We start from the raw sequence: 12,500 nt of genomic DNA on the forward strand, positions 1-12,500 counted from the left end.
CCACACCTCCAGGCCAAGATGGGGAAAAGGCAGCCCTGTTTGGTGGCCCCCCTGGACCTTCACGCTCCCCATCTGCTCACCTGACATTTAGGTATGGGATCATGTCCACTTTGCCATCGGCTGCTAAGAAAGACGACAGTGGGAAAGCGGTGCCGGCAGGTTTCCGCTGGGCCAGTAGGAAGACAGCGGGAGTCCTCCGGGTGAAGCACTGGGCATCAAAGCCGAACAGGAGGTCCTGAGCCTCTTGGGGGGAGAGGGTGGCACCTGGGGAAGGTGTGAAAAGGAGAAGAAGGGTGGCTTTAGGGAGAAGTAACAAAACCAACAATCTCTTATGTCTTCAAAGTTTCTAGTCCCTAAGAGAGATGGGTCTCTAAACAGCCTGTCTGTCCCTTCAGTTTATTGTTTCAAATTGTGCATTTTTTTCACTCTCGGGGGGGGGCAGCTTGGAGGGAAGGCGTAAAACAGCCCCACCACCAAGTTGTGGGGCTACGTGAAACCCAAAGTATAAGATCAGAGCCCTGAAAAGAGGGCTTCTACTGAATATGTTGTTTTCCTGTGTTCGTGTCTTGTTGGGGAGATCCACAGCTCCAACAAATCGTATAGAAAAACCTGCATTTCAGCCAGCGGGAAGGAACAAATCATGTTTTCAGAGGGGTTAATCGCTTTCCTTTTGGAGTTCACCCCCCGGACAAGCTCTACCTGTGCTGTTGAGATGCTTAATTCCAAGAGAAAAGGTCATGATGATTCGCCCGGGGGTCTGGCTCCCCAATGTCGCTGAAGCCTGGAGGACAAGGTACCGCGTTTGCCGGGAGAGGCAGACCACCTGGGCCCAAAAAAGAGAATATAAGTAAAATAAAACAGTACCCCCCCCCAAAAAAATGCCTTCAAGAAGGCCAGAGCCGGCTTCTCAACACCTCCCACTGGCCTTGAACAGCGCTCAGACATGGGGGGGAGAGTTCAACAGGTAAAGCCTTCCATGTCCAGCATAAATGTTCAAACCAAAAGCACGCAGTTTCCAAGAGATGAGGTGCTTTTGTCCACAGTTGAAACCAAAGGCGCTCTATTTCAAGAGGTCCTCCCCCATTTACCACCCTCCCCATAATTTCTTCTATAAAACTACTGTAAAAAGACCTCTCACATCCCAGAGTAGCTGAAGGGAGCAGTGTTTTACACTGCTCTTCGCCTGTCGTTAGCTGGCTGGAATAACATGGGGTTTGAAGTCTTGGGCTGCTCCTCCAGAGGTTCAGAGTTCGAATGCTCCACTCTGCCTCCTTTATAGGGGTTTGGCTGAAGAATCGTCACAGGGCCCCCTCCAGCTCTGCCGTTCTAAGATGCCGGGGATGATGCGTTTGTGGGCCAAATACGTACCCTCCGAGGCCACATATTGATCCTTGTAATACATAAATGTTCTCTCCTCTCCTTGAGATATCTGTGGACTGCAAGTCCCATCATCCACCACTGCCAATGGCAGCTCGGGGCAATGGGGCTTGCAGTCCAGGAACACAAGTTGGAAGGCTGCATCTGGCCATTTAAAAAACTTTCTGCCTTTTCCTTTAATTCGGAAGATACGATGAACACACCCCGGGTTCCAACTCCTGCTCACGGGATAATCCAGGAAGGGGAGCCTTCAGATTTGGCCTACCTGGCAGGGTTGTTGTGATTACTGCCCCCCAAAAGAAGTAATAAGTGGGAAATAATAAGTGAATTTCGTTGTATGATATACTGTGTATATACTTACAATGACAATAAATTATATTATTATTATTATTATTAAAAATTGCTGTCAACACATGTGGGTCCTTGGAACAATTTTAAAAACTGGACTGTCTCATCCCCACCCCTTACCAACCTGCGTTTGAGAGAGACCTTCTCCACCCACTAGGAGCTTCTGCCACGGACCGACTGCCCCCGAGATCTCCTCCCCTCGGTAAAACACGAGAAGGGCAAGGTGGAATAGGCCAAAGGTGTTGGCCATGGCCGTGCCAATCGCCAACTCGAAGCGAAGTTTTGTGGCTGCCAGCTCCCATTTCACTACAAGAGAAGAGAAGGTTTTAAAAAGAAATGCACCAGATCTTCTTTACTAGGGGAAAATGTCATTGAATTAATTCATATATTTTGGGTTGGGCCTTTAAAAAAAATCAAATCCAGTCTTGGAAAGTCACAAACAACCCATCCGGGTTGATTATCTCACACCTTCCCTCTGTTCCTCCTGTTTAGCTTTACCCCTATTCCCTGTTCATGGAGAAAGTGTGTATTTTTAAAGAATAATCAATTTAAATACAACACAATTATTGGAAACATCAAGTACTGTATTGCAATCACACATGTTAAGAGAACACAGTTTGCTGACTTCCCTTCTGGTGGAGGAACACAATCGTGACCTTTGGTTTTGAAAGCTTATTTAATATTTCCTGCTCCAGAAGGTGAAATTAATTTTTAAATTCCCCCTACATTGTACCTATAAATGTCAACAGCAAAGATTCACAAGTTGCATACCTTCTGGTTTTCAAATTTGCTCTGTTTATTTTAGATGCAAAGAAGGGATTTCAAAGGGATTCATGTCCTCTGTTCTTGCACTCGTACTTTAAATCACTGGTTCTTAACCTTGGGTTACTCAGGAGTTTTGGACTGCAACTCCCAGAAGCCTTCACCATCAGCTGTGCTGACTGGGGTTTCTGGGAGTTGCAATTCAAAAACACCTGAGTAACAAAGGTTAAGAACCACTGCTTTAAATAGCCCTCTCATTTATGTTTTCATGGGGTACTACTAAGCCCAGAAATCCTGGCCAGCCCAACTAGCAGGGAAGGCTTCTGGGAGTTGTAGTCCCATGTAAGGGGACCCACCGGTCTTAGAGAGACCCAAGTTCCAGTCCAAGAAGACCCAGTCTGGATTGGATGTCCCAAGAGTTACCACTCAAGAGAAGCCAACGTTCTTTAGCGTCCTCTCCCTCCTCCTTACCTTCTGCCATATGGAGCAAGAGAAAGTGGTTCTCTTCTGGGAGGGCCAGAGAGTCCCCCACATGCTGGAGGGATGAGAGGAGGCCATAGGGAGCATCAGTGGGGCACATCCCAAAGATTTCCAGTTCCTCGGGGCCCCAGGACGAACTGCTCACGGCCTTCAAGAAACTGCTGTCATAGCTGTTAAGTAGTCCCACCACCTGCAGAAGATGAGGACTCTGGAGATCTCCCCTTTCCAGTTTCACCTGACACACCGGCTCATCCGGGACCCCGTGGGGCCAAGACGAGAAACTAGGCAGAGGCCAAAAAGACCTCAACTCTCTGTCTCCAAAACGTTTAGATGATGGAGAACGGCCATGGACGTCTCCACGGTTGACCAACCCAGGAGTGTCTTCCACCCATGGTCTTCCAAAGTCTGCCACATCTTCTGGATTTGGGGGTTCCCTCAAAGCTGGGGCCTCTGGTTCCCCCAAAAGGTTCCCCTTCGTAGGGACGGAGGCAGCCTCGCTCATCAAGGACAAGATAAAAACAATCCTTCGAGCAATCATAGCCATCTTGTCTCCTTCGTTGTCCGTAAACTCCTCTCCAGAGAAGTTCGGTGGCCAGTAAAACCATCCTTTTAAAGGCCAGACACTAGAATGGTCCATTAATACATATTCCTCACTATGTTTACATCAGGATGTGGCTTTTAATTCCCACCCTTTGGGTACATTTAAGCGTCAAGAAGTTTCAGTGAAGCTTTTATCAAGCTGCATTTATGAGCTTTTTCAGCAGCATTCAATCAGTAAGAACCAATTGCATGGAGCGGGGGGGGGGGACTTTCAGCGACTCACCCTTTAATCATAACCTCTCAGTTACAACAGTTGGGGAGAGACAAGAATTTCTCTCTAACTTTGCTCTGCCTTTTCAAAGAAATTGTTTTCAGACCCAAGTGGGTTGCTATCTTGAATTTAGGGTTCAGACAGAAGCAAAATCAATATTCCTTTCCTTTCAAACAAATAGTCTATTATTCTAAGATTCTCTTAGAATTCGTGGATGAAGTGACAAAACCAGTTGCTGGCACACCTCTGACATATTGTTGCTCAGTAGGAAGACTAAGTCTTTTTGTGAAACTAGAATGGTCCATTAATACACATATTCCTGGCTATGTTTTCATCAGGATGTGGTCAGAAGCCATGGAGACATATTGCCTGCCGGAGCCCCCGCCGCTGCGAGCTTCGCGCTTCCTCCCCTCTCTACCTGAGGCACGGAGCTGCTGCTACTTGGACACCATCCAACTGACGGGGGAGGCGGAGGGTGGGCGGACAGAACTCCCCTACTCATTGAGTGGCTCGACTGGGCTGCCTTGCAAGGGAGGTCGTGTCTTCTGAGCGATGAGGCTAGGGGGCTTTTTATGGGCAGAGAAGGGAGGCTGGAAAGAAAAGGGCGAGAGACTGCTTTCACTAAAAGTAGCCAGAGGTCTGGGCACAATAGGTTCTTCCCACTGTCATGCATCTGTAGGAGAAGGATGACATTTTAATGCGGGAGGGTCTTTCTGGAGATGCCTGGCGACACACCCACCCACAAGCCCGACGCTTACTGATGCTGTTGCTCGGATGGTTAATTTCAAAGAAGGAAGGAACACCATCTCTCTTTTAAGAGCGAAAAAGTCCTGCAAGCTGGGGAAGTAAACAATGCAAGGCGAGGTGGATGAGAAGTTAGATTGCATTTTCCCACAAGCTTCCGCTTCTCGCCCTGTGTGGCACAAATTAGGGATGACTGCTGAGGGTGGGGCCATGTGGGAGGCGATGAAGAAGAAAGGAAAAGGAGCAACTTTTCGAAGTTCATGTTTTTCCCTTCTAAACTAGTCCAAAAGCAGCAGAATGTGTCTAGCCCAGTTCCCTTCTCGCTACCAGTCACGAGTAGTAGAGTCAGGTAAGATTGAGCGAGCAGGGAGGCAGCCGAGGCCAACACCGCTCAGAAACTTCACCCATACCTCTGCTCCGTTCTTTTAAAATACATGCACGTCCCCCATTAAAGGGCTTTGGTACCCCAGTTTCTCATGTCAAGACTGAGTAAAAACCAGTGCTTATTTTGCCTGTATGTACAATGACGAAGGGTAAGTGAGTGGCTTTTCATCTCCAGCCCACAAACAGCCAAACACGAGTGAGAGAAACCCTTCCGTGCACCTTCGCAGCCATTGAGCCAACAAGCGCTCTTCCCCCTTATACTGTACATCTCATTTCGTTTTCTGGACTTAGGGAGTGAAGAGAGGAAGAAGGTATAATTACTGTATAAACAGCGTCTGTCAAAGTTTATGCCACAATTTTAAAAATCTAGGATTTTTAAAAAATGCCCCAAGGCTCTTTTGCTGTTTCTCCTACAAGGAATAGCGAGGCTCATGCTCTCCCCTTCCCGCCCCGGTTTCTGCTCAGCGAGATCGTTGTTGTTTGCCTGCCTGCCTGTCTGTCTGGGGAAAGATCGGGTTTTTAATGGCCTCATTTAGCAAACTATGTGGAGGATTACATGGACTCAACCGACATCTCTGCCTTTCGATCTGCAGAGAAATGTCTCCCTGATGAGGGAAATTGACACCAAATACCATGTGCTTTCTCCTTTATATTTTCGTTGCCAGAATGTATAGAAGCTATATAGGTTTGCTTTTTCTGCAGAGAAGATCTCTCGGTTTTGTGTGTGTGCGTGTGCGTGTGTGTGTGTGTGCGTGCGTGCGTGTGTGCGCGCCTGTGTGTTTTCCCCTTCATCCCGGATGGTAGTTTTATTATTCTTTATTTATTTGTGAGAAGGCAAGCAGAAAGCGAGAGGAGAGATTCGAGGAGTGGGCAAGAGGGCTGTTTTCCAGGCGATAACCTCTTTTTTAAAAAAATCTTGGGGATGGAACAGAAGGTCTTCTTGGGGGTTTCAGTTTTTAAGCCAGCACTTGGCTTTTTAGGTGTAAAAATGCTGGACGAAAAGGCGGCGGCAGCAGTAGGGGCGCGAAGGGGCAGAGGAATCAGGACGCATATGGGGCACTGAGGTGGCCGTTTCTTTCTCTGCTTTGAGGGAGAATCGTTTCCAGGGCACTGGGGGCGGAAAGGCGAGAAAGAAGGGGCAAAGCTATTACAGCACAACACTGAGGAATTTCTAGGACTATTTGCAATGGCAGTAGTAGGAGAGATGATGCTAATAAAGGAGGGAAGGAGAATGAATCAGATTGAGAGTGGAAAGGGGGTGAGCTGGGCTTGTTGCCTTTGTCCCCCTCCTTTTTAAATGGGATTTGCTTTTAAACAGTCTCCTCCTGTCCAGTATTTCTATGGAAAGAGGGTGGAAAGTCATGGGGGAGAGCGTGTAGGTTGGGGATGTGTTGCTTGTCAAGTGCTCTCTGCCCTTGCCTTCCTCCCTCTTTTTTCCTCCTTTTCTGAAACGCGTATTTACAGCTCTTTTTGGGAAGAGGCTGGGTTCTGCCCTTTGCTCCGCCACTCTCCCTGGAAGCCGGGGAAATAGTGGTTTTAGTTAGTGGGGGGGCTTAAAAGGTCCTCTATCATTTGGTGCTGCGGCAGGTAAAAGGGGTGGGGAGGGGTGGAAAAAAGTGTTACGCCTGGTGGTAGAGGTGACGCTGGGGTGTCTCTCCCCCCCCCCGTTACACATTAAACTCCTCTTTTCTCCAGTGCCCAGGAGGTGGTGTTAGAAGCCCAGCAGGTTATTGCAGTGGCTTCTGAAGGGAGGGTGACGGAAAGCAGTGAAGTCTCCATTTGCCCCCTTTCATGCCCTGAAGAGTTTTATTATGTTGCAAGTTGGAAGGAGAGCAGGAAGAGAGAAGAAAAGAAAGAAATGAGTGTTAACTTGGCAGTATGAATACCCGGTTGTGAAGGGATAAGGAACGGAGGGGGTACTATTGAAGGACAAGCGTGAAACGCCCGCCTGCGAGCGTGACATGCCCACCCATGAGCACAGGGGCGGGCGCCCCAACCCCCACCCCAGGGCTGTACTGGGACCAAAAATCGGCCCTGGCATTTAGAGCACACAGGCCCACCGGCTGTGGGGACACAGGCCCACCAGGCTTTGGGCCAGGATTGGCCCTATGGACCCCTGAAATGCACCGGGGGGGATTTTGAGCGAGGTGCTCTCGCCATCAGCCTGGCCTACCTCACAGGGCTGTAGGGAGGAGGATAAAACTTGGGAGGGAGCCGAGGATATGAACAAAACGAATAAACAGAACCTCCCTGTGCAAGAGGAGTGTATCTTTTCTGACGGCAGCGCATCCTAAGGACCAGGATAAGAAGGCAACTCGTATCTAAAGCGGGGTTGTGACATTCTCAGGGGACGGTGAAACAAAGCCAGCGTAGCCCAGCTCTGATGAGGAAATTTTCACTTAAAAAAAAAACTGGCCAGGGTCAGGATCCCTCCGGTCGAGGCTGGGCTTGCAGACGAAACTTCAGCCCAGCCTCGTCAGAGGGGCTTTCCTGGGAGGCAGCATGGCCACCCCTGCCCGGGAGGAGAGGCTTTCTCGGCTTCCAGTTTCTGATCGGCCCTCCTCACCTATTCCAGTCCCCCCCTCTGCTGTTCTCCCCATCCTTGCCCCCTTCCTCCTCCTCCTCCCCTCTCCGGGCCCCCCCCGGGGTTTCCCTCCTTGCCCGCCAGCCGGCCGAGGCGCCTGCTCCCCCAGCGGCGCGCTTCCCTTTGGAGAGGCCAAGGGCGCCCGGCTAAGGCCACGCGCCTGGGCACCGTGCGCTCTCGGCCACCTGGGCGCCCGGGCAGCGGGCCTGACCGGGCCGGGGCGGGCGGTGGGGGAGGAGCCGAGGCGAGGCTGCCTCCTCCTCCTGCTGCCGCTCCCGCTCCGCCCTCCAGCCCTCCCCGGCCCCGGCGCGCCAGGGCGAGGAAGCGAGCGAGCGAGCGAGCGGGGCGGGGGATGCGCCGGCGAGACCCTTCGGCCGGCCACCTGCAGGGGTGAGCGTGAGTGGGACAGAGGCATGACGTCTGTACAGAGTGACCGCTGCCTTTTTTACTGGAAGGGGGTTTCCTTTTCTTCTTTTGGCGAAACTAAGGTTGCCAGCTTTTTCTTCCCCTTCAGAGCACAGGAGCCGGGGGGGGGGGGAAGCTGGCAACCTTAGTTTTGCTGAGAGAAAAAAGAGGAAACCTCCTTCCAGAAAAAAAGGGCAGTGGTCACTCTGTACAGACTGTCACGCCTCTGTCCCACTCAAATCCACCTCTGCAGGGAACAGAAATATGTTTCCTGCCTTGGCTTCACATGTGGGTTTTCTCTTTATTTTATTTTATTTTTTCCTTTTTTGGCCGTCTTCTGTGAAAACTGACTTGGTGACATGTTGTTGCTATGATTTTCAGACGCTGCTCTAAAAGATGTAGGAACAGGCCAGATCGGCTTCTTCTGATGCTCAGGTGGCATTCTTGCAGAGGGTTCTCTGACATTTTAGAGGAAAAGGACAAACTCCACGCATTTAGAAACCAGCCTAGCATCTCTCTCTCCCCCCCCCCCCGTGTCCCTAGAAGGAGGAGGTGTGATGTCGAGGTTAAAAGTGTGAATGCAATCTCTCTTTCCTCCTGCGTTCTCCCCCCCCCCCCATGGGATCATCAACAATCTTCTTTGCAAAGCTGAGAAAGTGCCTAGGCTTTTATTCCCCCCCCCCCAATGGTGCTGCCTTATTGACAGAATGTTACAGGGGACCGGATGGGAACTCACTTTGACTGGAATGCTCTCTCCCTGGGGCTACCTATGGAAAGTGTCTGGAAAGGTCAGGAGATCCAAAATGCAGCCACCACCCGATTGTTGACTAGGGTTGATCAGAGGGATCGCATGACCCCCCCCCCCCACCGGCTGCTAATCCGTTCCCGGGCTGAATTCAAGGTGTTGGTTCTAACCTATAAAGACCGAAATGGCTTGGGTGCATGGACCGCCTTTCCCTTTCTGAGCTTGCTCGGGTGTCAAGATCATCAGGGGAGGCCTTGTTCTCGGTCTCACCACCTTGATAGGTGCGCTTGGTGGAGACACGGGCCTTTCTCAGTGGCTGCTCCCCAGACTGTGGAACTCCCTTCCACTGGAGGCCAGGCCGGTGCCCATCCTGGCTGTCCTTCTGCAAGGAGACAAAGACCTTTCTCTTCGGGCAAGCTTTCCCTGAGTGGGTTCTTTTTAAACGGATGGTTGTGCCTTTCCTGCTTCGAAGGTGCTTTTAGTTTTGCTTCTGTTTACTATTTCTCAGAGTGGCATTTGTTTCCTCCTTTTTAGTATTTGTATACACACTGCTATTAGCTTTGCATACTGTCTTTTAATTGTTGTAAGCAATTAAAAGGCCTTTTAAGGAGAAAGACAAAGTAAAAATGTACTACAGAAATAAAAAATAAATACATCAGTGTGCCGAGAAAGCCATGTTTATTTCCCATCTACAGATCTGCAGGCCTGGTTTTCGACACACGGGGGCAGATGGCTCCCACTGCTGGCGGGCTGCAGAGTTTTTTTTCCCCAGGTAATTGAGATCTTCCTCCAGCTAGGACTTTTTGCCATCAAGTTTCCTTTTCTGTCCCGTTATGCTATACTGAACACGCAGTTTCACACTCTTATTTCCATTTCCGGCCTCCGGTGAGAGTCTGCCTGATCTTTGCACATTTAGCTACGCCTCACCCTCAACAACAAAAACAAATAGGGACCTTGATTCAGATATACTCCTTTAACCCAGCCAATTTGTTAAGACTGTTGTGAGAATTTTCAAAAATTAGAAATCAGGCAAGAGAGAAATGGAAGAGAGATGAAGATCAGTTAGGGATGAGTTAGAGAGATGAGTTAGAAGTTAGAAGTTGGAGTTAAGAATATCAGTTAGAGAGAAGCCGTTTGGGCAGTTAGGTGACCCGTGATATAAGAAAGCATTCATCAGACATTTTCAGTAAATCTGCAAAGTATTTGAATATACACGAATTGTGTTCGGCACGTTTTTGTGTGTGTGTGTGTGTGGAGTTGATTTCTGTCCAAGACCTCCAAACCTTTGAGAAAGGAAGACTGAGGGGGATATGATAGGATTTTTCGAATACTTGAAAGGTAGTCATACAGAGGAGGGACAGGATCTGTTCCTAATCATCCCAGAGTGCAGGATGCATATTAATTAATAGGCTGAAGCTAGAGGAAGCCAGATTTAGGCTGAATATTAGGAAAAACCTCTTAACTGTTAGAGCTGTATGACAGTGGGACCAATTAACATCAGAAGGTGGTGAGCACTCGAACACTGGAGGCATTCAAGAGGAAACTGGTCATCCATCTGTCATATTTGATCTGGACAGCTGTGCTGAGCAGGGGGTTGGACTCAATGGCCTTAGAGGCCCCTTCCACCTCAGTTATTCTATGATAATCCCACCCTCTTTCAGGAATACACAACCCAGCCCTTCAGAAATAGATGATCTTAGAACTGCATTGCTGGAAGGGACCCTCGTGATCTTCAAGTCCAGCCCTTGTCAGGGAGGCACAGTAAGGGAATGAATCTCCCAGCCACTGGCCCCACAGCCAGAGACGTCCACCGCTGGGCTATCGTAACAGTTAGATGATGTCAACAAGTCAGGCATTAAAACTGTGAACATTTATGAAGGTAACAGGCCAGGCCAAATTTACCATTTATTCAGCATATACTGTCTTTTGGCAGTGCAGCAAGCAAACCATAATCCCTCTTACAATAGCAGAGGGAGGGAGAAATAAAAGGTGAATGTGTGCAAATCCAGTTCTACAGGTGTGTCCTGTGACTTCTCAGAATGAATTACTGTATCCAGAAATCAACAGCAGGCATTATCAGCTCGGGTCTCCCTTTTTCCTTCCTTTTCTTGTTTATTATTACAGATCTTCCCAAGCCAGCTGTAATGAATCTTGCAGTGGGGGAAAAGAAGGTGGCGGGAGGTTCCTATTAACCTTGGCCATAGAGCCCTCCCTTCCTCCTCTCCAGAAAACCCTTGCCAGTCACCCGCCCCTACTGCGTCCTGCATCCTGACAGCTTCGTTAGCCCTCTGCTACCAAGATTACAAAGCAGGGAGACCGTTTTACTATCACTGGACAAAGATAGCAAAACAGATGTCCCAACATTGTTCCAGCCCCCTTTTGGCTCTAGATCAAAGTCAAGGAGAGAGAGAGAGAAAGAAAGAAAGAGAGAGAGAGAGAGTGCCCAAGGCTTGAGGCCAAGTGGCTTGGAAACATGGACAGCTCACTTCGCGGGAAATGGGTTGCAAAATTTTATCTCTCTCCTGCTTGAAAGCCTGGAATTCATTGTAGCAAGTTCTCCCATGATGGTGTGGATATGCTGTTTCCTTTTTCTCCCATTGCTGTTGAATTCATTTTAACTTAAGGTTTTCCCAGAAAGCACTATAATCTGAATATGCAATTCAGAACTCAAGAAAGTGTGGTGAAAATCTCAATGCAGCTCAAAACAGAAAGTAAAACAAGGTTATCCAGATTTGTACTATATAGTGTACATGGATACCTTATTCTACAAAGTACTGACAGATTTAATATTAGCAGCCTGCAAAAGTGGTGAGGATGTGGGCTAAAACTCAAATGCCAGCTCACCCCCATTGTTCCACTAAAGCTACATTTGCACAAGTGAATAGCTTCAGGAGTCCAAACTTCACTCCTCAGTGACATTTCTTTGTCAAATCTTAACATCTTGCGATTCCACCATCTTGCCAAGCGTCTTCTTAATCCTCAAAGCAGTAAGTCTGGAGGCAGGACTGTGGGCCCAGCATTCACACATTAATTTCAATACTGTTCTCAAACACTGAAAATGAAATTTTTAAAAAAAGATCTGCTATATAAAAAAATACAGATGAAAGAACATTTCTGGTCTCAGTTATTTTCTGAAAAATATATTGGGTTGACCAAGCAGAAAAGACAAGTGAATGATAAAATGCTAAGTACACTATGATAACTTTTTCTATTCTAGATGGATTTAGCCACATAAGTGATTAAAAGTTTTGTGAATTATCCTACAGGGTGGTGAAATAATTCTCCTTAGAACTAATTGTGATTAATAATCTCTTTTTTTTAGCTAGGGGCACCAAACTAATTACTGGAAACACATAATGAAGTGGAGATATGGCAAGCAAATATTATAACCTGTAAGTACAGTGGTGCCTTGCATTACGATTAATGCGTTCCTATGGGCTTGAAACTCAACATCCAGCGAAGATCCTCCATAGCACGGCCATTTTCGCTGCCCGTTCAGCGAGGAATCCGTCCCAGAAAACAGCAGGCGGCCATTTTTTTTACCCGGTGGCCATTTTGAAACCGCCAATCAGCTGTAGAAAAATTGTCATTTTGCGAGAATTGGTTCCCGAAGCAGGGAACCGATCATCACAAAGCAAAATTCCCCTATAGGAAACATCGCAATCACAAAAACTTTGTCGTTGTGCAATTTCGTAGTTAAACAGAGCGTCCGTTAAGCGAGGCACCACTGTACATATAAAAGCCTATGCACAAAAAAAGGAAAAGAGCAAAAATTGGGAAAATATATCTTAAATCTACAACCACAACTCACAGATTCTATAACAAAAATTGTACAAATTGCAATAATCCATGTTTTAAGT

General features: G+C 48.1%; 2 protein-coding genes across 7 annotated transcripts in view; both read right to left on the reverse strand.

Moving 5' to 3' along the window:
* The window catches only part of LOC110070405 (muellerian-inhibiting factor-like), a 6,640-nt gene extending 2,993 nt beyond the window's left edge, over positions 1 to 3,647 (reverse strand). Inside the window, exons 1-4 of the mRNA XM_020778076.3 lie at positions 2,959 to 3,647; positions 1,850 to 2,031; positions 700 to 823; positions 81 to 264 (exon numbers count right to left, since the gene is read on the reverse strand). Of these exons, the coding sequence (XP_020633735.3) occupies positions 81 to 264; positions 700 to 823; positions 1,850 to 2,031; positions 2,959 to 3,604 (1,136 nt within the window). The 5' untranslated portion in view covers positions 3,605 to 3,647. The remainder of the gene's footprint in view (positions 1 to 80; positions 265 to 699; positions 824 to 1,849; positions 2,032 to 2,958) is intronic.
* Positions 3,648 to 9,301: 5,654 nt separating this feature from the next.
* The window catches only part of LOC110070404 (bone morphogenetic protein receptor type-1A-like), a 26,163-nt gene continuing 22,964 nt past the window's right edge, over positions 9,302 to 12,500 (reverse strand). For 3 of the 6 annotated variants that reach the window (XM_078382604.1, XM_072984810.2, XM_072984811.2), the window contains exon 12: positions 9,302 to 11,692. In XM_078382604.1, the coding sequence (XP_078238730.1) occupies positions 11,567 to 11,692 (126 nt within the window). In that variant the 3' untranslated portion in view covers positions 9,302 to 11,566. Of the gene's footprint in view, positions 11,693 to 11,727; positions 12,213 to 12,500 lie in introns of those variants that run through there. The other 3 variants (XR_013539598.1, XM_078382606.1, XM_078382605.1) reach the window with 3 other exon arrangements.

Source organism: Pogona vitticeps, chromosome Z, assembly GCF_051106095.1.
Source record: "Pogona vitticeps strain Pit_001003342236 chromosome Z, PviZW2.1, whole genome shotgun sequence".
Classification (NCBI taxonomy): Eukaryota; Metazoa; Chordata; class Lepidosauria; order Squamata; family Agamidae; genus Pogona; species Pogona vitticeps.